At 43.8% G+C, this 24081-nt stretch overlaps 1 protein-coding gene across 29 annotated transcripts in view; it reads left to right on the top strand.

Annotated features, from left to right (window-relative positions):
• The window catches only part of LOC109878858 (neurexin-1a), a 586328-nt gene that overhangs the window by 195194 nt on the left and 367053 nt on the right, over positions 1-24081 (top strand). For 20 of the 29 annotated variants that reach the window (XM_031805056.1, XM_031805039.1, XM_031805031.1 and 17 more), the window contains 3 exons: positions 5194-5495; positions 6989-7012; positions 8184-8345. In XM_031805056.1, the coding sequence (XP_031660916.1) occupies positions 5194-5495; positions 6989-7012; positions 8184-8345 (488 nt within the window). The remainder of the gene's footprint in view (positions 1-5193; positions 5496-6988; positions 7013-8183; positions 8346-24081) is intronic. The other 9 variants (XM_031805049.1, XM_031805050.1, XM_031805046.1 and 6 more) reach the window with 1 other exon arrangement.

Here is a 24081-nt window from a genome sequence, read left to right as displayed (position 1 = left end):
GTAAAGTAAGGATGATGGTGTGGGTAGGTAAAGTATGGATGGAGGGGTGGGTAAGTATAGATGGAGGCGTGGGTATGTAAAGTAAGGATGGAGGTGTGGGTATGTAAAGTAAGGATGGAGGCGTGGGTAGGTAAAGTAAGGATGGAGGGGTGGGTAGGTAAAGTATGGATGGAGGTGTGGGTGAGTATAGATGGAGGCGTGGGTATGTAAAGTAAGGATGGAGGCGTGGGTATGTAAAGTAAGGATGGAGGCATGGGTAGGATATAGGAAGGATGGAGGGGTGGGTAGGTAAAGTAAGGATGGAGGGGTGGGTAGGTAAAGATTGGATGGAGGGTGGGTAGGTAAGGTAAGGATGGAGGGGTGGGTAAGTATAGTATTGATGGAGGGGTGGGTAGGTAAAGTAAGGATGGAGGGGTGGGTAGGTAAAGTATGGATGGAGGGGTGGGTAGGTAAAGTAGGGATGGAGGGGTGGGTAAGTATAGATGGAGGCGTGGGTATGTAAAGTAAGGATGGAGGCGTGGGTATGTAAAGTAAGGATGGAGGGGTGTGTAGGTAAAGTAAGGATGGAGGGGTGGGTAAGTATAGTATTGATGGAGCGGTGCGTAGGTAAAGTTTGGACGGAGGGGTGGGTAGGTAAAGTAAGGATGGAGGGGTGGGTAGGTAAAGTACGGATGGAGAGGTGGGTAGGTAAAGTATTGATGGAGGGTGGGGAGGTAAAGTAAGGATGGAGAGGTGGGTAGGTAAAGTATGGATGGAGGGGTGGGTAGGTAATGTATGGATGGAGGTGTGGGTAAGTATAGTATTGATGGAGGGGTGGGTAGGTAAAGTACGGATGGAGAGGTGGGTAGGTAAAGTATTGATGGAGGGTGGGGAGGTAAAGTAAGGATGGAGAGGTGGGTAGGTAAAGTATGGATGGAGGGGTGGGTAGGTAGAGTATGGATTGATGGTTGGGTAGGTAAAGTAAGGATGGAGGGGTGGGTAGGTAAAGTATTGATGGAGGGGTGGGTAGGTAAAGTAAGGATGGAGGGGTGGGTAGGTAAAGTATAATGGAGGGGTGGGTAGGTAAAGTAAGGATGGAGGGGTGGGTAGGTAAAGTAAGGATGGAGGGGTGGGTAGGTAAAGTAAGGATGGAGGGGTGGGTAAGTAAAGTAAGGATGGAGGGGTGGGTAAGTAAAGTAAGGATGGAGGGGTGGGTAGGTAAAGTATTGATGGAGGGGTGGGAAGGTAAAGTATTGATGGAGGGTGGGTAGGTAAAGTATTGATGGAGGGTGGGTAGGTAAAGTATTGATGAAGGGTGCATAGGTAAAGTATTGATGGAGGGTGGGTAGGTAAAGTATTGATGGAGGGTTGGTAGGTAAAGTATTGATGGAGGGTTGGTAGGTAAAGTATTGATGGAGGGTGGGTATGTAAAGTATTGATGGAGAGTGGGTAGGTAAAGTATTGATGGAGGGTGGGTAGGTAAAGTAAGGATGGAGGTAGGTGTGGAGGAAGTCAGCAGTCAATAGAAACGTTAATTGGTGTTTGACTGTGACAGTGATCAGAGGGCACCACAGGGTATTGAACAGGTACTGTAGATACCGAAATAAGCAGTTTGCTGTTTGACAGTAGATGTAGAGGTGCCTAAATGACAACTGGTGTGTTTCAGATAAATTACTCCCTTGAACACAACTGTTGAAAGATCTTCTCAGGGTCAACCATCTTAACTCCAATGTCACTCTATTGTGAAGAATGAAGTAGGAATGTAAGAATGAAGCTGTATTACCACAAACCGATCTGCAGCAACAATGTAATGTCACACAGGGTAAGGAATGTTGTTAAACACATACACTTGCGTGCTTTCAAATGCTTGATCTCAACTGGTCTCCTTGCTGTACTGTACCTCACTCTGAACACGTAGGCCTCACATTACACACACACACACACACACACACACACACATACACACACACATACACACACATACACACACACACACACACGCGCACACATACACACACACACACACGCACACGCGCACACGCGCACACATACACACACACACCCACACACACACACACACACACACACACAGACACACAGACACAGACACAGACACACAGACACTCACAGTCACAGCCACAGTGCTTCAGAGCACAGCACACTGCTTAGCAGTATTGATCGTTAGGGCTGAGCCAAAGGCAGCAGAGGGGGGAATGCATGAGGAGAGAGCGAGAGAGGGGGGAGATGAATGGTCATGGAGTGATGGGGCTGATAAGTTGTCCAGGACTGACAGGGGGGAGAAGGATGTGTGTGTGTGTGTGTGTGTGTGTGTGTGTGTGTGTGTGTGTGTGTGTGTGTGTGTGTGTGTGTGTGTGTGTGTGTGTGTGTGTGTGTGTCTATGCAGGTGGGTGTGGGGAGGACAACTGTCACTCACTCATACTGATGGAGGATGGAGGCTCAGGGGTAGAGAGAGGCTTAAAGAGAGAGCAGAGGAGAGGTGATCCAGTCAGGCTGAATTACGGCCACTTGCAGTGTTCTCAGAGGTGCCGTATAATATAGTAGTATAGTACCTTTAAAGAGGGATTGATGACCTGACAAATTGCTCCGGAGAGACACTTCGTGTGTGCGGGCAGGTGCGCGGGTGAGTGTGTCTGTCTGTAGCCTATGTATTTGTGCTTGGGCACCTGTGTAATATAGACTACATGACCAAAGGTATGTGGACACCTGCTCGTCAAACATCTCATTCCAAAATCATGGATATCAATATTGAGTTGGTCCCCCCTGTCACGCGGGACTAGGTGGGTACAGAAATCAGACACACAGAGAGTTCCACTGGGGTTAAGTGCTTTTACTAAGGCATCCAACATCCAATGAGACAACCCAAAAACCACAGGGTGCCAAGTTTAAGAAAAGAAAATCCACCACTATCTAACATGCACACACGTAACATAAAGACAATCCACCACTACCTAACATGCACACACGTAACATAAAGACAATCCACCACTACCTAAAATGCACACACGTAACATAAAGACAATCCACCACTACCTAAAATGCACACACGTAACATAAAGACAATCCACCACTACCTAACATGCACACACATAACATAAAGACAATCCACCACTACCTAAAATCCCTGAAATAGAAAATTGACTTCCCCAACCTGTTGCTACAAACTTGGAAGCACAGAATTATCTAAATTGTCATTGTATGCTGTGGCGTTAAGATTTTCCTCCACTGGATCTAAGGGGCCTAGCCCGAACCATGAAAACCAGCTCCAGACCTTTATTCCTCCTCCACCAAACTTTACAGTAGGCGCTATGCATTCGGGCAGGTAGAGTTCTCCTGGCATCTGCAAATCCCAGATTTTTCCTTCGGACTGCCAGATGGTGAAGCATAATCACTCCACAGAACACGTTTCCACTGTTCCGGAGTCCGAGCTTTACATTTCATTACATTACACTCCAGCCGACACTTGGCATTGCGCATGGTGATGTTAGACTTAAGTGTGGCTGCTCGGCCATGGAAACCCATTTCATGAAGCTCCCGACGAACAGTTCTTCTGCTGACGTTGCTTCCACATACTTATGTATATATAGTTTATGTGTGTAATATGTATATAAATAGTGTGGTTCATTTGTGTTGTGTTTATTGTCGGATGGTTATTTTAATAGCTTGTTATCTGGTCCCAGATCACTTCTTAAATAGCTTGTTTATTGGTTGACCTACCATTGTCCCTCCCCTGCCTGATGCTTGCTATCCACAATACTGCCCCTTCAAAGAGTTGAGCACTCTACTTTATTTGGATCCCCATTGGCTGACACCTTGGCAACAACTATGGTTCTTCCTGGGGTCCATTAAGGATGGGGGCTTCTTTTATCTCATCTCTTGTCTCTGAGAATGTAATGTTTTATGGCTAAAACATAACCGTGAACCGCCAGCTTTCAAATGGATATATTGGCTTGAAAATGAGTAGCAGCTAAATTAATTGGACTGATTTTATGGAGCTTTGGTGAATCCGACAAAGAACAGAAATGCCTCTCTCTGTCTCTTCTACCCCCCTCTCTCTTTTCTCTCTGTCTCTGTCTCTCATTCTCTCTCCCACCCTCTTCCATCCCATTCTGTAGTAAGTGCAATTGTACTCAGGCTAATGAATAGAGAGAAGCCTGGATAAATACAATGTAATACCCTGAAAACATACTCCTCCATTATACAATTACTTCATTTCCATTCACAAACACAGTAGAGCCAGATAATGTAAACAATGAAAGCTTTTTTACGAATAGAATTATGGGTTTTTCAGGTTTTACATTTGAGCAGCAATGGTAATATTTGTATTGTACTATGATGTATCATTGAAGCATATTGTATTGTACTATGATGTATCATTGAAGCATATTGTATTGTACTATGATGTATCATTGAAGCATATTGTATTGTACTATGATGTATCATTGAAGCATATTGTATTGTACTATGATGTATCATTGAAGCATATTGTATTGTACTATGATGTATCATTGGAGAATAATGTAATGTACTAGAATGTATCATTGGAGAATATTGCATTGCACTAGGATGTATCATTAGAGAATATTGTATTGTACTATGATGTATCATTAGAAGGGTATCCTCTTCAACGTGTGAAGCATAAACCAAACCATTGGTTCTGGTAACAGAATCCTTGCCTTCGGATTGGTTTAATCATGTTTGAGTTTGAGGAACGTAAAACATTTCCAGCAAATTCATAAAAAATGATAATGCGCAGTGAACTTGAACTTAGTACACTTTCTTGTCCACACTACCTTGTCCTCACTACCTGAGATACAGGTAAGGATTTGATACAAGGCTTCCTGTTGCTTTTTGGGACACCATGGGTACCAGGTCACAAGGTTTTTAATGGTTTTCAGTAATGCAGCCCATTGGAGGACCAAATAAAAGTACACAGTTAAGTACTGTACAGGACAGCCAGTCCTTAGGAGAGCAGTTTTTGTAATTGTCCATATCGTCCCATCTTATCACCCCAAGTCAAGTCCAAACTGAATGTGAACTGTTATAACCTTAACTTTTTGAAATCTTCCTATACCTTCTGAACAGCTAGGTGGACAGCTAAGCAGGCCGAGCTATATGGAATGTAGGAGTTGCTCTTCTTCCCTCCCTTCCTCTATGAAAAACCTAATCCCTCTTTATCTTTGTGTCCTCTTATAGGAAAAGAAGACTACGTGGCGACCTTCAAGGGATCCGAGTTCTTCTGCTACGACCTGTCCTTGAACCCGATCCAGAGCAGCAGCGACGAGATCACCCTGTCCTTCAAGACGTTACAGAGGAACGGTCTGATGCTTCACACGGGGAAGTCTGCAGACTACGTCAACCTGGCCCTGAAAAACGGAGCTGTATCGCTGGTCATTAATTTGGGGTCTGGGGCCTTTGAAGCTCTGGTGGAGCCTGTCAATGGGAAATTCAATGACAATGATTGGCATGATGTCAAAGTTACAAGGAATCTACGTCAGGTAACAGTAAAATGGGTGACTGCGATGGAGAATTAGTAGTAAACAAATTTAGATGAGCCCAATTTGATTGAATTTGATTATTACAATCAAATGAATTTGACCCATTTTGGAATAAGTATTTGGATTGATGGTAATAATGATTTGATCTGTAGTAAGACATGAAGAACGCGGTGCTGCATTTGAGCAGGGACATATCTAGACCAGTGAGGAAAGGCATCAATAGAGGAAAAATCATGTGGAAAAACTACATAGCTTCCCGAGTGTCACTTTGTTCAGAGTTGCTGATCTCTGAGTCATCCATTCCTCTATATTGTAGTTGTGACCACAATGAACATATGTATTTACTTTTTGAGGATCAGCCTTTTTGTTGGGGACCTCTGGGTCTTTGGCTGCTCAACACACGCTCAACTGTTACACCCCCCAAAAAATAGAATAAACGCAAAATTAAGACAAATAAAAGCAACACCGTTTACAAGCGACACAGTTTGCTTTATGACATAGATTTGGAAGTATAGCAGATACTAGTTTTATTGAGGATCTCTCGTACGGCATTCTACCAACATACTAGCTCTCTCTAGATGTGTTCCTGCTCGGATAGTAGGGGATTGTTTGTTTTGAAACGCCACACTGACAAAAAGTTTAAAAAATATATATATATATATAAATATTGAGATGATTTCAGCAATGTTAAAATTTGATTTAATTGTGATAACATTAAGAATGCATAATGAAAGTGCATGCTCAACGGGGGAATCCAATCTCCATTCTCCTTCTCATTCTGTGTCAGGGTCTTTGCTTTGTTTCATTACAGTAAAGTGATCCTAAAGTCCATCAATAAGACCCAAATGGAGGTAAAGTCATGTAAGATGATTTCCTGACCACCGACGTCCCAACGGATGGGATCGGTCGGAATCTTGGTCTGTAACGGGTCTTGAAAATCATGAACATGGTCCTAAACTGGTCCTAATAATGAAAGAATGTATCAAATGAACCCAAAGATCTGAAAGACTTTCGTTAAAGAGGGTCGACTGATGCGCTTTAGGCATTCTCTCTTATGAACCATTTGATGTCTGTCAATCATACCGTGTCAGAGGGGTGGGGGTTGGGGTTGTTGATGCCTACACAGGCAGTCCGGTCTACGAGTCCGGTCTAGGGAGTCACCAATCGATCCAACGCTGGCTAGCTCACTTCCACTTGTGGAGGCATTTTCGCTAGTCTTTCTTAGTCTGCTTTTTATCTTGTAAAAATTACTTATTTTGCCCTTTTTTACTCTATGTTACTAACATGCTTTGAAAAACAACAACTAACATGTCATTCATGGAATGTGTCATACTACTAACCAATCTCTTTTTTTAATGTTTATTAACAACAACAACAACAACAAACTCAGCAATGTACTAACTTTTGGTAGTTAACCATCATCTCTTTTTTGAGTAACTATCGTTATTCTGTTCACAGTTTTTAATTTCCTTTCTCCCCCCTTTTCCACAAAGCACTCAGGCATTGGACACGCTATGGTAAACAAACTACATTGTTCGGTAGATATCATTCTAATTGTTTCTTAGTTTGGGTTTGCCGTGTGTTTCTTTTCTATCTTTTCTTACTGTAGACGTCATTAACAAAAAAGGGGGAACTGCGGTTGGTACTCTTTCTGCTTACGTTTTGACCTTTTTATTTTTCTATATTTTCATCCGTTGGTTGGTTTTCACCACTTCCTGTTATTTTTACTTCCTGTCTCCTGTCCAATCACGTTTTTAGGAGCATCGTTTCGAGCCTTTTGCATCAAGCAGTGGTTAACAAAGGAGGACCCATGTCTGACTCCTGCCTGGCTGGCCTGATGCTCATTGGCTCAGCCAGTGTTCTATTTCCCATTCACTCTGCATGGCATGCATTCTGAATGCTGCGCTGAATGCTGCACATGCTCACACTACCCGACCACTCGTCTAGTCCAGCTGTCGTTGTCATTGGTGCTTTTAATTTTTTTTGCACGATCCACCAATCATACGCTTCTGCATACATCCGACACAAGCGCAAAGTGTCAGACCAAAACAATTTTTCCTTAACCTATTAACTAACACCATCTTGGGGAACATGTCTTTTTGTGTGCTCACATGCAAAAAGAAAAGACAAAAACACCTTACTTTTGTCTTTCTGAAAAAACTAATTTCTGTGTATTACGCTAAACGCTAAACCTGTGGTTGTGGCTTCTACTTGCTTGCTGCTTTCTATATCTAACCCACTCGCACGCTGTTCTTTTCTTTTTATTAGAAAACAAACTGCTTATTAACTTTTACTAATATGTAACCCTAGCGAAACTAACCTAGATAACATTCTACTAACACCATTTTTGTGTCTGCTGAAATTCCTTTTGAGTTGCAGTAGGGGCTAACTTACTAACACACTTAGTCTGGGGCAACTAACTAACTTCCTAGCTAACTAGCTTTATCAATTCCTTGGGGGGCTAGCAGTCTACATCTCAAACTACTAATCCTAAACTGGACAAAATAAACAAAAAAACAAGAAAATAATAAAAAACAGACATGAAAATGGGTTTCTATAATCTATAGAGGAAAAACAATACTATCACCGACTCAGAGACTATATATCAGAGGCAGAAAGCCGCTGGACTGAGAGCTCTGATAGGCTATCTGAGAATAGCGTGTCCTTTCCCTGTGCTTTGTTGTCTAGGTAACTATATCCGTGGATGGGATACTGACCACCACAGGGTATACTCAAGAAGACTACACCATGCTAGGCTCCGACGACTTTTTCTATGTTGGCGGGAGTCCTAGCACGGCTGACCTGCCTGGATCACCTGTTAGCAACAACTTTATGGGTTGCCTGAAAGAGGTAAACACCAACACGCTGTGCTTATTCTCAGGGTAGAGGAGTGGGCATCACATCAAACGCTGTGCAATACTCTCAGGTTAGGGAGTGGGCATCACATCAAACACTGTGCACTATTCTCAGGGAAGGGAGTGTGGAGTGTACAGTACATCACTGGGGACACGCAAGGAGTACTGAACAGGCCCTTGCTCTTCCAGATACACTTTTCTTTATTTTAATCATCTCTAAGGGACTGTTGCATGCTAGTAGATACTCATAGACTTTCAGTCACTGCGCTAACTCTAATTAGCTTTGGCTCGCAAAACTACCTCCAACACTGGATACAAAGACATACTGTACAAATGGTATCCAGAAGGTCCTCTGACTCTAGGGAAGTAGATAACGGGCCTTATTGCCAAAATCCTGGAGTATCCCAGAATCCCTTTAAACAGACACTCATTCTCCTAATCCTGCCCCCCCCCCCACACTCCCACACACACAAACACACACCCCACTGTACCCCACCAGAGCCCCTTCTCGTCTGTGTGGGAGTCTTCCCAGGTTTCATGCAGCTCTGCCAGGTGAATTTCCATGACCAGTTCCGGGGATGAGTCCCAAAATGGCACCCTATTTCCTAAATAGTTAACGACCAGAGTGCACTATAAATGGAATAGAGTGCCATTTGGGACGAAGCCCAGCACTCAACACTCCATAGCCTTTACTGACATACCTCAGGGGGTAGGGAGGAGATATCCTGCTAGGAGTTTAGGAAGCAAGGAGACTTCTGTTTGCAGAACTATTACGTTCTAAGTCAGAGTTCTAAGTCAGTTCCCAATCAGTTCAACACTCCGTACTCCTCACTGTCATACCTCAGAGGGGGTCTCCTGCCAAGACAATTCTGTTTGCAGAACCTAAATCAAGGGTTTTAAATTGGATACAAAATCTTTGAACACAAATGGTATACTGTACTTATGCACTACAATCAAAAGAGAGAGACGCTGAGAAAGCCGTTCCTGTCATATCAGGATCAGACTATTCAAGATCGAATTGTTCTCTGTAGTTTCAAAAGATGCTTCGCAATAATATTATATGATATATTATTATAATATTATATAGAGCAAATAGAAGGTATTCAGTAGTCATACATGCTGGAACACGCTGGTAAAGGGAGGTGTTTCCATGTTCCCATTCTGTTATGTTCTGCTAAATATTACAGTGGGTGCTTAATGGGGATGCTGACATCAGCAGACACCAAGGAATACAGTCCACTCTCGAGAAGTAAATCTTCCAAGAAGTGCAATAAAAGGTTCCCTTCATGTATCTTTCAATTTCCAAATAAGTCATTTATCTACCCTTTCTCTTTTCTCCTTGTCTTTCTTTCCTCTCTGACGTTTACCCCATCTCTCTCTCTCTCTCTCTCTCTCTCTCTTTTCAGTAGTTTTCCCCTCCTCCCTTTCCTTGTGTGGTGTCCTACATTTCTTCCCTTCTGCTCCCCCTACATTTCTTACCTACTTCTCTCCTCACCTCCAACCGAGCATCTCGTCCTCACGGAATCTAACAGATAAGTTCTGAGGCGACAGAGTCTTAATAAGCAGTCAGGGTGTAGACCACATGTCCACGCTCCGACTCTACCTTGTTAGCGCTAGGAGCTCGTTAGGAGCTAGAGCTCATTAAGGGGTTCTATCTCGTTAAGGGGCATGCATGTCTTCGTTAGAGGAGTGCCTCTGAGGTGATACATGGGAGGCGCATCCCAAATGGTACCCTATTCCCATAGGGTTCTGATCAAAAGTAAGGCACGATATAGTGAATAGGGTGCCATTTGAGACGCAGCCATAGAGCTACTGAGAAGACAAAGAGAGACATCTAGGCCTGGTGCCCTCCTTGCAGTCTGATAGGATGTTTCCCAAATGGCACCCTATTCCCTATATACTGCATTACTTTTGACGAGAGAAGGGAATAGGTAAAAGGGTGCGATTTGGACTGTACACCTAGTCCTGTCAGTCCTCCACGCCACATGGGGGAACACAAATCCTCCCGTCTTTTAGGGTTTTCTGGGGTTAGATCAAGGCATTTATCAGCAATGTTGTGGTGCCATCCCTCAAGATTGTCTATTATATTGACAAGATATTCAAGTGACAACTCTACCAATGGAATGGGGTGTGTCGGGAGCGCCGTGAGAGTTGTTTTATAAGATACTCTTCAAAAAGGTAGAGTTTCAACATTTTCGGAATATGGGCAAGGACTCCTCTGTCCTGACTTGTTCCGCAATTGGAGTGCTGGGACAGAGAAGAGCTTTGACTGGGCTGGGCGGTCGTTTCCCTCTATGCTAAAAAAGTTATATAAATTAGGAGTCGTCTATCAATCTCTATGAAAAGTTGCCGAAATGCCACTTGCGTCCATTTACATCAGTGCATAACCTAATCATCATGGAACTTCTATTAGATCAAATCATCTTCACGTAGCAAATGAGCAATTACTTTTTTGGTTGACCAAATTCAACACTCTCTCATACACCTCCATGCCAAAATGTCCACAGAAATCCTACCCCAGTCTTCTGTGGTTTTCTGGCACTGCGATCAAGGCTGGAGTGGGTTGGCAGTTGGCAGTGATGAATAAGGCCTGTAGTTGCTATGAAGTGTCCCAGTGGAAGAGAGTCAGAGAGGGTCCCCATTTATCCCAGTCCTTTCTTCCTAAAGCCATCTAATGGGGCACTGGCAGAACGCACTGTGTGTATATTTATAACATATGTCTGGCAGAAATTAAAGAAGTGTATCGATGTGGGGTTACATCAACTCACATCCTAATTCTGCAGTCCTCCTATGCTTGTTACCAGGCCTTATACTGGATATCTATGTACAGTGTATGTGCCAGTTTAGTTAACCTGGCGCAAACAAAGTCTGGAATTGAACATAACTAACAGGCCGTATTATAGTATAGCATGTAGTATAGTCCCATGTGTGCCAGGTGGTATCAGCTGGGAGCACAGTGACAATGGAAGTACAACTCTATTTCTAATTCTGGAGACGCACACAATTTGATTATATTTCTATGGTGTTACTACACACAAACAATAAACAGCTTGTAGAATACTATAGTATCCCTTGATAATTTTTGTTTTAACTAAGCAAGTCAATTAAGAACAAATTTCAATGACGGCCTAGGAACGGTGGGTTAACTGCCTTGTTCAGGGGCAGAACGACAGATTTTTACCTTGTCAGCTCGGTGATTCGATCTTGCAACCTTTTGGTTACTAGTCCCACACTCTAACCACTAGGCTACTTGCAGCCCCATAATGTGCAGTACTTACTATATAATTCTGTAGTATACTGTAGAATATTATAGTAAATACTACAGTGTTATCCACACGAAAAACACTTGTAAATACTATAGAAATGTCAGCAAAAACACTACAGTCTGCAAAACCACTACATTTTTACGCTATAGTAAATGCTACAGTATTTAATTTGCATATACCATTCCCCTCCCCTATATCCCAATTTGTGCCTCCCACAAGTGAGAAACCTACATGCCATGTATAGACCATATATTGTGTTCCCTACAAGTTATAGAGAGAGCAGAACCTCTTAACTCTCTGTTCAGAACCCAGTCCTACCTACCTACCTACCGACATGGTATGGAAAATGAGCTGTTTTTGTATTTCTTCAGTAGATTTCTTCAAGGAGAAAGCCCCCCACTTCTATGTCAAAGTAAAAATACAAAATATATGCTTGTAAATATTTGTGGAGCGTGGTATGCGTACATTCTTCTTTTAATTAAAGAAAGAACACTGAACAAACTAACAAAACAACAAAACGAACGAAACGTGAAGCGAATAGTGCAGACAGGCAACTAAACATAGAATAAGAACCCACAAACACAAAAGGGAAAATGGCTACCTAAATATGATCCCCAATCAGAGACAACGATAAACAGCTGCCTCTGATTGGGAACCATATCAGGCCACCATAGACATGCAAATACCTAGACCTTCTAAACTCTTAGACATACAAAAACCCTAGACAATACAAATCTAGCATACCCACCCTAGATATTAAAAGGTCAGAGCGTGACAGTCCCCCCCCCCCCCCTACACCACAAAGGTGCGGACCCCAGGCTGGGGACCGTCGCTAGAGACCCCCGGCCAGGGACCCTGGGCTGGGGACCGTCGCTGGAGACCACGGGCTGGGGACCGTCTCTGTAGACCACGGGCTGGGGACCGTCTCTGGAGGTTCCGGACTGTGGCCCGTCGTCGGAGGTTCCGGACTGTGGCCCGTCGCCGGAGGTTCCGGACTGTGGCCCGTCGTCGGAGGTTCCGGACTGTGGCCCGTCGTCGGAGGTTCCGGACTGTGGCCCGTCGTCGGAGGTTCCGGACTGTGGCCCGTCGTAGGAGGTTCCGGACTGTGGCCCGTCGTCGGAGGTTACGGACTGTGGCCCTTCGTCGGAGGTTCTGGACTGTGGCCCGTCGGAGGAGGTTCTGGACTGTGGCACGTCGTCGTCGGTTACGAACTGTGAAATGTTGGGGAACGTGAAACGTGCGGGGAGGAGACACAGGACTTACTGGACTGTGGAGGCGCACTGGAGGCCTGGTGCGTGGTGCCGGCACTGGTGGTACCGGGCTGGGGACACGCACCTCAGGGCGAGTGCGGGGAGCAGGCACAGGACGTACTGGCCTGTGAATGCGCACTGGAGATCTGGAGGGTAGAGCTGGCACAATGCGTCTTGGCTGGATGCTCACTTGAGCCCGGCAAGTGCGGGGCGCTAGCACAGGACGCACTGGGCTGTGCAGACGCACCAGAGACACAGTACGGAGAGTCGGCACAGGATATCCTGGTCCAAGGAGGTGTACTGGAGACCAGGAGCGCTGAGCAGGCACCATCCATCCTGGCTGGATGCCCATTCTAGCCCGGCAAATGTGAGGAGCTGGAATAGAGCACACTGGGATATGAATGCGAACTGGAGACACTGTGCGCATCTCTGCATAACGCGGTGCCTGACCAGTCACACGCTCCCCACTCGTGTGCCCCCCAAAACATTTCTCGGGGTTGCCTCTCGTGCTTGCCTCGTTTGTGTTTCTCCTTGTAATATCGCCTTTCCACTTCCGCTGCCTCTATTTCTTCCTTCGGACGGCGAAAACAGAGATAATATTACAGTAATGTCCCCAAAAACACTACAGTAAATGCTGCTGTATACCATACTATAGTGCGAAAAAACACTACAGTAAACTACAGGATACTACAGTATACTACAGTCCACAAAAAAACTGCAGTAAATACTACAGCATACTACAGTAATATAGTATATACTATAGTATATACTACTCTTTTTTACTACAGTATTTGGGTCTTTCTATAAATAATGGCACCAATGTGTGACATTGGGACCAACATTTCAAAATTATTTGAAACAAAAATAGAAAAGGATTTTCATGCAGTTCTACCCGTGTACTTCGAGGACTAAAAGTGTCTCATAACTCCACCAACACCACAACATAGGACTAGGAGTATACATCCTTTAAGCAGGGTTCATACAGATATTGACAAGTCAAATTCATGGACTTTCAGGGACTTTTTCAAGCACTTAATTGTAATTTTCAAGGACATCAATGTTATACAATTGTATAGTTTATATAATTGTAGATGTAGGGCCTAATATAGAACCTCTCTCCCCAAAAGCATGCAAAAAGTGTCCATGAAGTAGGCCATTACCACTACAACAATACTGATTTATTGGGCAGTACCAATGCATTGATATTATAATTATTTTTACATTCTAAAATATGTGAGAATATTGTCTGACAAATTAATTTAATGCGTGGAGATTTTTCTGTAGCCTATGTGACTGACGCAGGCACACATAATAAAGCCACGAATAGCGGCAGCATTAATCTCACTATTTGAATCTCACCATCACTGTTTTTATTTTGAGAAAGTGACCAAGCACCAGGTTCCTTTTTTAATGGAAGGATTTGTATGGAAAGCCAAGTTGAAGCCAGCATTAGATGTTGTCATCTTCATAATAACCCCACATGGTTTTACTGCAACAGAGTAGCACAACACCCTTCAATTGTAGCTGCGGCAAACAAATGAAGGTGGCCACGTCTCTCACAAAAACTAAATCACAGGTAAGTATAAGGGAGCAGGAGAACTTCTACATCGGTTACAATAATTACAAGGACCTTTCAAGCACCAGATTGAGGAAATGTCTGATTTTCAAGGTATGACTATTCCAGTACTTGCATTTCTGAGCTCCAAATTCAAGTAGGCTGCTTCAAGCCCCTTGTATTCATTAAAATGACAGGTGTAACATGGAAAACAAAATGGATTAGTCATGTTATATCATTACCAGATCATAGTGTGAATAAGCCCACTAGGCTATGTCATTTTTTTTCATTATATACAGAATAATTCATAGGAATAGCGTTAGGTGTTGCTTCTATCCTATACAATTGTGCACAGTTGACTGTGTCCACAAAAACATCTAACGAATCTAACGATTCAATTCGCTAAGGATATTAGATCCAACATGGATCCAGGCACAACTCGCTTCGCCAGCATAACGAATAAGACACCAACATATTCTGGACATTCCTCGCGAACACCTTTTTCCTAGCACTTGGGCTGTTGTTGTATTGCATGTGCTATCACAAATGCTGTCCGTCACGTGACTGTCATTCAGAAAATTCCTTCCTGGATGAGGATGTGTGAAAATATCATGGCGTAACTAATCAGGTGGACACTAAATGCGCATCCAACAAGTATTATGCTCAATTATTGAAGAACCATGTTAATGACAGTTTTGATTTAGGTATTAAATATCAAGGTAAGGGGACTCTTTCGATTAGAAGCATTCGATTTTGCATTCGCATACTGTACATCATTTTGTATTTGTGTGTGCCCATGTAAATTGTTTTCACCCCGTAACATAAGGAATACAAGAAATGTTCCACTGCACTGCATCTCTATACAAAAAACATTCCTACAATAAGATCCAGGATTCTTACAAGGTTTCTTACAAGTCCAATGTCTAATTTAACTGATTCATGTTTAATATATGATATAACGACAAAGTAGACTGCCATAAATGCAAGGACAGAAATGTTATGTTTTATGTCACACGATTTTGGGAAAAATCCGTCAAGACACCAACCATGATAAAGGGTTAAACATACGTTTTAAATCAACTTGTGAATTTTATTGAATATACAGTATCTATGATTTCCCCTTATATCTTAATGCAATGACATAAAAAACATTTGCAGATTATTATCAATGACTTATCAACAGCTGTAACAAGATGTCCAGCTTAGGAAATACTCACTGTTACCCCAGTTTATAGAAAGACCCATTTATACTATAGTAAACTGTAAATACTACAGTACACTACAGCAAATACTACATTCCGCAAAATCACTACAATGAATGCTACAGTAAAATCCACAAAAACATGACAGTGAATACTATAGTATTCCTAGCATAGCATATACTATAGTACTTTTTCATGTGGGTAGGTCTTGTTATAGCCCTACTGTAGGCAATAGTACCATGTTGTGACCTTCGAGCAGAGTGACAACCTCTCTGCAGCATCTTGATTTGTCTGTTGGATAATGTAAACATAAGCCTCCACTCAGGCCAGTTCAGCCTGGCTCTGCTCTGTATGTTAGCAGTTGTCTGAGGTTCATAAAATATGAGCCCTATGCTGTAGGCAGTGGTCCCAGGATGACATGTGAGCTCTGTTCTGTAGGCAGTGGTCCCAGGATGACATGTGAGCTCTGTTCTGTAGGCAGTGGTCCCAAGATGACATGTGAGCTCTGTTCTGTAGGCAGTGGTCACAGGATGACATATGACCTCTGTTCTGTAGGCATTGGTTGCAGGATGATGACATATGACATATGAGCAGTGATCAAGCAGTAGCAAGTTGCCTTAGCAACTCTGATTGATGACACACACACACACACACACACACACACACACACACACACACACACACACACACACACACACACACACACACACACACACACACACACACACACACACACAGTCACACAACCAACCAGTCACACATTCACACTCTCCATCTCATGTGCCATGTTTCAGAATATGTCTGCAGGTCCCAGTTCTAGCTGCTGCTGTACTATTCTGTTGTGATGACAAAACACCAGTGCTGTAATAGCCTAGATGTCATGGCCCGAGTCTGATGACAAATTAGTGCAGTACCATTCTCCTTTATTTTTTATTTCTCTCTCTCTCTCTCTCTCTCTCTCTCTCTCTCTCTCTCTCTCTCTCTCTCTCTCTCTCTCTCTCTCCCCTTCAGCTCCTCTTATAGAGATATCATCCACCTCCCACCGTCCCGCTCTCCCTCCCACTCCCACCCTCTCTAACACTCCAGATTATTGTCAAATCGTTTTTGTTTAATTCCCAATAGGTTTCATCTACACTCTTATGAAAAAGAGTTCCGAAAGGGTTCTTTGCAGTGGGATAGGGTTCTATAACATCCTAAGAACTGTAATTGGAAGACAGGGTTCTTTGACGATTATTTGAAAGGCAAGAAGGGTTCTACATACTGTACAGTAGAACCATATACTGTATCATATTTCCAAGCATCATCTATTGCAGGGTGATTTCAGAATATAATGTTTTTAAGTGTGTTTTGGCATGTGGAAAGCTGCCGCGGTCATCCCCCTTTTCAAAGGGGGAGACACCCTGGACCCAAACTGTTACAGACCTATATCCATCCTTTTATTTATTTATTTTTTATTTTACCTTTATTTAACCAGGTAGGCAAGTTGAGAACAAGTTCTCATTTACAATTGCGACCTGGCCAAGATAAAGCAAAGCAGTTCGACAGATACAACGACACAGAGTTACACATGGAGTAAAACAAACATACAGTCAATAGTACAGTATAAACAAGTCTATATACGATGTGAGCAAATGAGGTGAGAAGGGAGGTAATGGCAAAAAAGGCCATGGTGGCAAAGTAAATACAATATAGCAAGTAAAACACTGGAATGGTAGTTTTGCAATGGAAGAATGTGCAAAGTAGAAATAAAAATAATGGGGTGCAAAGGAGCAAAATAAATAAATAAATTAAATACAGTTGGGAAAGAGGTAGTTGTTTGGGCTAAATTATAGGTGGGCTATGTACAGGTGCAGTAATCTGTGAGCTGCTCTGACAGTTGGTGCTTAAAGCTAGTGAGGGAGATAAGTGTTTCCAGTTTCAGAGATTTTTGTAGTTCGTTCCAGTCATTGGCAGCAGAGAACTGGAAGGAGAGGCGGCCAAAGAAAGAATTGGTTTTGGGGGTGACTAGAGAGATATACCTGCTGGAGCGTGTGCTACAGGTGGGAGATGCTATGGTGACCAGCGAGCTGAGATAAGGCGGGGACTTTACCTAGCAGGGTCTTGTAGATGACATGGAGCCAGTGGGTTTGGCGACGAGTATGAAGCGAGGGCCAGCCAACGAGAGCGTACAGGTCGCAATGGTGGGTAGTATATGGGGCTTTGGTGACAAAACGGATTGCACTGTGATAGACTGCATCCAATTTGTTGAGTAGGGTATTGGAGGCTATTTTGTAAATGACATCGCAAAAGTCGAGGATTGGTAGGATGGTCAGTTTTACAAGGGTATGTTTGGCAGCATGAGTGAAGGATGCTTTGTTGCGAAATAGGAAGCCAATTCTAGATTTAACTTTGGATTGGAGATGTTTGATATGGGTCTGGAAGGAGAGTTTACAGTCTAACCAGACACCTAAGTATTTGTAGTTGTCCACGTATTCTAAGTCAGAGCCGTCCAGAGTAGTGATGTTGGACAGGCGGGTAGGTGCAGGTAGCGATCGGTTGAAGAGCATGCATTTAGTTTGACTTGTATTTAAGAGCAATTGGAGGCCACGGAATGAGAGTTGTATGGCATTGAAGCTTGCCTGGAGGGTTGTTAACACAGTGTCCAAAGAAGGGCCGGAAGTATACAGAATGGTGTCGTCTGCGTAGAGGTGGATCAGAGACTCACCAGCAGCAAGAGCAACCTCATTGATGTATACAGAGAAGAGAGTCGGTCCAAGAATTGAACCCTGTGGCACCCCCATAGAGACTGCCAGAGGTCCGGACAGCAGACCCTCCGATTTGACACACTGAACTCTATCAGAGAAGTAGTTGGTGAACCAGGCGAGGCAATCATTTGAGAAACCAAGGCTGTCGAGTCTGCCGATGAGGATGTGGTGATTGACAGAGTCGAAAGCCTTGGCCAGATCAATGAATACGGCTGCACAGTAATGTTTCTTATCGATGGCGGTTAAGATATCGTTTAGGACCTTGAGCGTGGCTGAGGTGCACCCATGACCAGCTCTGAAACCAGATTGCATAGCAGAGAAGGTATGGTTAGATTCGAAATGGTCGGTAATCTGTTTGTTGACTTGGCTTTCGAAGACCTTAGAAAGGCATGGTATGATAGATATAGGTCTGTAGCAGTTTGGGTCAAGAGTGTCCCCCCTTTGAAGAGGGGGATGACCGCAGCTGCTTTCCAATCTTTGGGAATCTCAGACGACACGAAAGAGAGGTTGAACAGGCTAGTAATAGGGGTGGAAACAATTTCGGCAGATAATTTTAGAAAGAAAGGGTCCAGATTGTCTAGCCCGGCTGATTTGTAGGGGTCCAGATTTTGCAGCTCTTTCAGAACATCAGCTGAATGGATTTGGGAGAAGGAGAAATGGGGAAGGCTTGGGCGAGTTGCTGTTGGGGGTGCAGTGCTGTTGACCGGGGTAGGAGTAGCCAGGTGGAAAGCATGGCCAGCCGTAGAAAAATGCTTATTGAAATTCTCAATTATGGTGGATTTATCAGTGGTGACAGTGTTTCCTATCTTCAGTGCAGTGGGCAGCTGGGAGGAGGTGTTCTTATTCTCCATGGACTTTACAGTGTCCCAGAACTTTTTTGAGTTAGTGTTGCAGGAAGCAAATTTCTGCTTGAAAAAGCTAGCCTTGGCTTTTCTAACTGCCTGTGTAGAATGGTGTCTAGCTTCCCTGAACAGCTGCATATCACGGGGGCTGTTCGATGGTAATGCAGAATGCCATAGGATGTTTTGTGTTGGTTAAGGGCAGTCAGGTCTGGGGAGAACCAAGGGCTATATCTGTTCCTGGTTCTACATTTCTTGAATGGGGCATGTTTATTTAAGATGGTTAGGAAGGCATTTAAAAAAAATATCCAGGCATCCTCTACTGACGGGATGAGATCAATATCCTTCCAGGATACCCCGGCCAGGTCGATTAGAAAGGCCTGCTCGCTGAAGTGTTTCAGGGAGCGTTTTACAGTGATGAGTGGAGGTCGTTTGACCGCTGACCCAATATGGATGCAGGCAATGAGGCAGTGATCGCTGAGATCTTGGTTGAAGACAGCAGAGGTGTATTTAGAGGGGAAGTTGGTTAGGATGATATCTATGAGGGTGCCCGTGTTGAAGGCTTTGTGGAGGTACCTGTTAGGTTCATTGATAATTTGTGTGAGATTGAGGGCATCAAGTTTAGATTGTAGGATGGCTGGGGTGTTAACCCTCTGAAGATAGATGGGGGGCAATCAGTTCACATATGGTGTCCAGAGCACAGCTGGGGGCAGAGGGTGGTCTATAGCAGGCGGCAATGGTGAGAGACTTGTTTTTAGAGAGGTGGATTTTTAAAAGTAGAAGTTCAAATTGTTTGGGTACAGACCTGGATAATAGGACAGAACTCTGCAAGCTATCTTTGCAGTAGATTGCAACACCGCCCCCTTTGGCAGTTCAATCTTGTCCAAAAAAGTTGTAGTTTGGAATTAAAATTTCTGAATTTTTGGTGGTCTTCCTAAGCCAGGATTCAGACACAGCTAGAACATCTGGGTTGGCAGAGTGTGCTAAAGCAGTGAATAGAACAAACTTAGGGAGGAGGCTTCTAATGTTAACATGCATGAAACCAAGGCTATTACGGTTACAGAAGTCGTCAAAAGAGAGCGCCTGGGGAATAGGAGTGGAGCTAGGCACTGCAGGGCCTGGATTCAGTAGAATAAGGGTGCGGCTAAAAGCAATAAGAATTGGTCGTCTAGAACGTCTGGAACAGAGAGTAAAAGGAGGTTTCTGGGGGCGATAAAATAGCATCAAGGTATAATGTACAGACAAAGTTATGGTAGGATGTGAATACAGTGGAGGTAAACCTAGGTATTGAGTGATGAAGAGAGAGATATTGTCTCTAGAAACATCATTGAAACCAGGAGATGTCATTGCATGTGTGGGTGGTGGAACTAATAGGTTGGATAAGGTATAGTGAGCAGGACTAGAGGCTCTACAGTGAAATAAGCCAATAAACACTAACCAGAACAGCAATGGACAAGACATATTGACATTAAGGAGAGGCATGCTTAGTCGAGTGATCAAAAGGGTCCAGTGAGTGGAGAGGTTGGTTGGGGGTCACGGCGATTTAGACAGCTAGCCAGGCCATCGGTAGCAAGCTAGCATAGGATGGAGGTCTGTTGTTAGCCACCTCTTGCATTCCGTCAGTAGATTAGTGGGGTTCCGTGTGGTAGAGGGGATTAATCCAAATCACACAACAACAACAAAAAATAAAAACAATAGATATACTTATAGAGGCCCAAGAAGAAAACATAATAATAATAAAAAATAAATTATTTGTCCGATTGTCTATTCAAATAGCAGCCGGTAAGACAGCTAACGGTTAGCAGGCCGCAGATGGGCGTTCAGGTAACGTCGCGACGGAGGAGCCAGCCGGATCTCCTTCGGGTAGATAACGTCGGCAGTCCAGTTGTGAAGGCCCGGTGGGGCTCCGCGTAGGCAGTAAAATGGGTGCGGATAGGTGACTGCAGCCCAGGAGTGATTGATGGAACTAAGGAGTGATTGACGGAGCTGGCTAGCTCCGGAATAATTGATGTTTGCTCCGGAATCGACGAAAGCCGATAGTCACACGGATAGCAGCTAGCTAGCTGTGAGATCCGGGTATGAATGTCCAGAGAGCAGTTGAAATCCAGGGACACGGAGAGAAAAATTGGTCCGGTATGTTCCGTTCTGAGCCGCGCTGCGCCGTACAAAACTGGCGATAGATTTTCGAGCTAAAGGATAGCTGATGACCACAAACCGTGGTTAGCTGAATACTAACGATTTGCCAGTAAAGAAGCTAACTAGCTTCTGAACTAGCTTCTGATTAGCTTCTGGATTAGCTTCTGGGCTAGCTTCTGGCTAGCTCCTGGCTAGCTTCTTGGAGGATTACAGATTTGAGGTAAATAATACTTTTTTATAAATATAAATTGGTGAGGCGGGTTGCAGGAGAGTGTTTTGAAGATGAGTTGATGGAAAATAAAAATAAAATGTATGTGAAAAAAGTTGTAAATATATATATATACAGGACACGAAAAGACGAGGACAAAAGACGTCTGAACTGCTATGCCATCCTGCCCTGCCTATCTATGGTCTTCGAAAGCCAAGTCAACAAACAGATCACTGACCGTCTCGAATCCCACCGTACCTTCTCCGCTGTGCAATCGGGTTTCCGAGCCGGACACGGGTGCACCTCAGCCACGCTCAAGGTACTAAACGATATCATAACCACCATCGATAAAAGACAGTACTGTGCAGCCGTCTTCATCGACCTGGCCAAGGCTTTCGACTCTGTCAATCACCATATTCTTATCGGCAGACTCAGTAGCCTCGGTTTTTCTAATGAATGCCTTGCCTGGTTCACCAACTACTTTGCAGACAGAGTTCAGTGTGTCAAATCGGTCCTCTGGCAGTCTCTATGGGGTTGCCACAGGGTTAAATTCTCAGGCCGACTCTTTTCTCTGTATATATCAATGATGTTGCTCTTGCTGCGGGCGATTCCCTGATCCACCTCTACGCAGATGACACCATTCTGTATACTTCTGGCCCTTCCTTGGACACTGTGCTATCTAACCTCCAAACGTGCTTCAATGCCTTACAACACTCTTTCTGTGGCCTCCAACTGCTCTTAAACGCTAGTAAAACCAAATGCATGCTTTTCAACCGTTCGCTGCCTGCACCCGCACGCCCGACTAGCTTCACCACCCTGGATGGTTCCAACCTAGAATATGTGGACATCTATAAGTACCTAGGTGTCTGGCTAGACCGTAAACTCTCCTTCCAGACTCATATCAAACATCTCCAATCTAGAGTCGGCTTTCTATTTCGCAACAAAGCCTCCTTCACTCACGCCGCCAAACTTACCCTATTAAAACGAACTATCCTAACGATCCTCGACTTCGGCGATGTCTTCTACAAAATAGCTTCCAATACCCTACTCAGCAAACTGGATGCAGTTTATCACAGTGCCATCCGTTTTGTTACTAAATCACCCACCACTGCGACCTGTATGCTCTAGTCGGCTGGCCCTCGCTACATATTCGTCGCCAGACCCACTGGCTCCAGGTCATCTACAAATCCATGCTAGGTAAAGCTCCGCCTTACCTAAGTTCACTGGTCACGATGGCAACACCCACCCGTAGCACGCGCTCCAGCAGGTGTATCTCACTGATCATCCCTAAAGCCAACACCTCATTTGGCCGCCTTTCCTTCTAGTTCTCTGCTGCCTGTGACTGGAACGAATTGCAAAAATCGCTGAAGTTGGATACCTTTATCTCCCTCACCAACTTTAAACATCTGCTATCTGAGCAGCTAACCGATCGCTGCAGTACATAGTCCATCTATAAATAGCCCACCCAATTTACCTACCTCATCCCCATACGGTTTGACTTAATTTTCTGCTCTTTTGCACACCAGTATCTCTACCTGCACATGACCATCTGATCATTTATCACTCCAGTGTTAATCTGCTAAATTGTAATTATTCGCCTACCTCCTCATGCCTTTTGCACACAATGTATATAGACTTTCTTTTTTTTCTACTGTGTTATTGACTTGTTTATTGTTTACTCCATGTGTAACTCTGTCTTGTTGTCGGTTCACACTGCTATGCTTTATCTTGGCCAGGTCGCAGTTGTAAATGAGAACTTGTTCTCAACTAGCCTACCTGGTTAAATAAAGGTGAAATAAAAATAAAAAATAAATGTACATTCAATGCTACACAAAGGGACAGCTCTAGCAGGGAAGAAATTTGACCAACATCCACTTGTAAAAATGGAATCCTATGACGGCGCCACGTTGAAAGTCACTGAACTCTTCAATAAGGCCATTCTACTGCAGATGTTTGTCTATGGAGATTGCATGGCTGAAATAGCCAAATACTTCATTTGAGGGGGTGTATTGTCAGAAATAATTACATTTTTAAAGGTTAGTAAGACTGGTGGAACCGTTCATAGTGTGTTCTAGGAAGAATGTTTAGATGATAAAATGATTATTGGTAGATCCCTTCTAGGTCAAACCATATACACGGGGTTCTATGAAGAACCCTACATAGAGGGGTTCTAGGAAGAACCTTTAGATTTTAAAATGGTTCTTGGTAGAACCTGTCATAGAGGGTTCCAAAAAGGATTCCCCTATAGGGACAAACCGAAGTACCCTATTGTACCCTCTATTTGGTGTGATTTGGGTGGGCATTCTAGTTTTCTATTTCTTTGTTGACCGGGTTTGATTCCCAATCAGAGGCAGCTGTCTATCGTTGTCTCTGATTGGGAATCATACTTAGGCAGCCTGTTTTCCACCTGAGTTTGTGGGATCTTGTTTTTGCACAGTAGCTGTATAGCCCTGCAGAACTTTACGTTCGTATATCTTTTGTTGTTTTTTGGTGTTCATTTTATATAAAGAAGATGTACACTTTCCACGCTG

This window comes from Oncorhynchus kisutch, linkage group LG25, assembly GCF_002021735.2.
Source record: "Oncorhynchus kisutch isolate 150728-3 linkage group LG25, Okis_V2, whole genome shotgun sequence".
Classification (NCBI taxonomy): domain Eukaryota; kingdom Metazoa; phylum Chordata; class Actinopteri; order Salmoniformes; family Salmonidae; genus Oncorhynchus; species Oncorhynchus kisutch.
Note: the sequence above shows the minus strand (reverse complement) of the source record. Positions and strands in the feature narration are given on the sequence as shown.